Raw genomic sequence first — 1,122 nt, forward strand, 5'->3', positions numbered from 1 at the left:
ACGCGGTGCTCGGACGCCTGCTCGCGGTCCAGCGCGCTCGCCGTCACCACCTTGTACGAGCCGCCCGACGACGCCACGATCGACAGCGGCGCCTCGCCCGACAATTCGCACGACACCTGACCGTTCTCTCCAGAGTCTCTGTCTCGCGCTTTCAGCACGGCTACCACAGTGCCGGTCGGCGCGTCCTCGGGCACCGGACTCGACAGCGACAGAATTGTGATCTCGGGGGCGTTGTCATTCTCGTCTGTGATATCTATCTGAACTTCACACTGATCAGTGAGCCCGCCGCCGTCCGTCGCCTCGAGGCCGAAAATATATTTACTCTTCTCCTCGAAATCGAGGGAACCCAGCGTCCTGAGCTCGCCGCTCTCGCTGTCGACAGCAAACAAAGCCCTGACGGCGTCTGGGATGCTGCCGAAGGAATAGGAGATCAGCCCGTTGGAGCCCGCGTCTGCATCCGTGGCCCGCACTCGAAGCACCAGCGACCCCAAAGGCAGATTCTCGGCCACTCGTGCCTCGTAGACGCTTTTGCTGAACACTGGTGGATTATCATTTGCATCCGTCACATTGACCCGAACCTGAACAGTCCCGGACCTCGCGGGTTCCCCAGCATCCACGGCCATCAGCACCAACTCAAAGGAGCTCTGCTTCTCCCGGTCCAACGCTTTCTCCAACACTAATTCTAGCTGCTTCTTTCCACCCACCTTTTCCTTCATGGACACAGAGAAGGATGGGTTGCTGCTGAGCTGGTAAGTGAGGAGTGAGTTGCTTCCTGCGTCGGGGTCTCGTGCCATCTCCAGAGGAAAACGAGCACCAGAAAGAGTCCATTCACCGATCTCAAGGTCCAGAGAAGCCTTGCTGAAAGCCGGGGAGTTGTCGTTCACGTCCTCGATGGCCACCTCGACGTGGAAAACGTTCAGCGGGTTGTGCACCAGCACCTCGAAGCTGACGGAACAGGTCGCCGACTCGCCGCAAATCTCCTCCCGGTCCAGCCTCTCATTCACGTACAAGTTCCCGTTTTCCTCATTCACCGTGAAGTATTGCTTCTCCTCGCTCAGCCGCAGCTTGCGCGCCGGCAGCTCGTCCGCGCTGAGCCCCAGATCCCGCGCCAGCGGCCCCACG

At 60.0% G+C, this 1,122-nt stretch overlaps 1 protein-coding gene across 1 annotated transcript in view; it reads right to left on the reverse strand.

The window, feature by feature from the left end:
- The window catches only part of LOC130587174 (protocadherin gamma-B3-like), a gene marked incomplete at its 5' end in the record, with an annotated part of 5,936 nt that extends 4,818 nt beyond the window's left edge, over positions 1–1,118 (reverse strand). The window contains one exon of the mRNA XM_057388139.1: positions 10–1,118. Coding sequence (XP_057244122.1) covers positions 10–1,118 — 1,109 coding nt within the window. The remainder of the gene's footprint in view (positions 1–9) is intronic.
- Between the last annotated feature and the right edge of the window lie 4 nt (positions 1,119–1,122).

Source organism: Malurus melanocephalus, unplaced genomic scaffold (assembly GCF_030028575.1).
Source record: "Malurus melanocephalus ecotype Western Australia unplaced genomic scaffold, MMel_1.1 scaffold_1599, whole genome shotgun sequence".
Lineage (NCBI taxonomy): Eukaryota > Metazoa > Chordata > Aves > Passeriformes > Maluridae > Malurus > Malurus melanocephalus.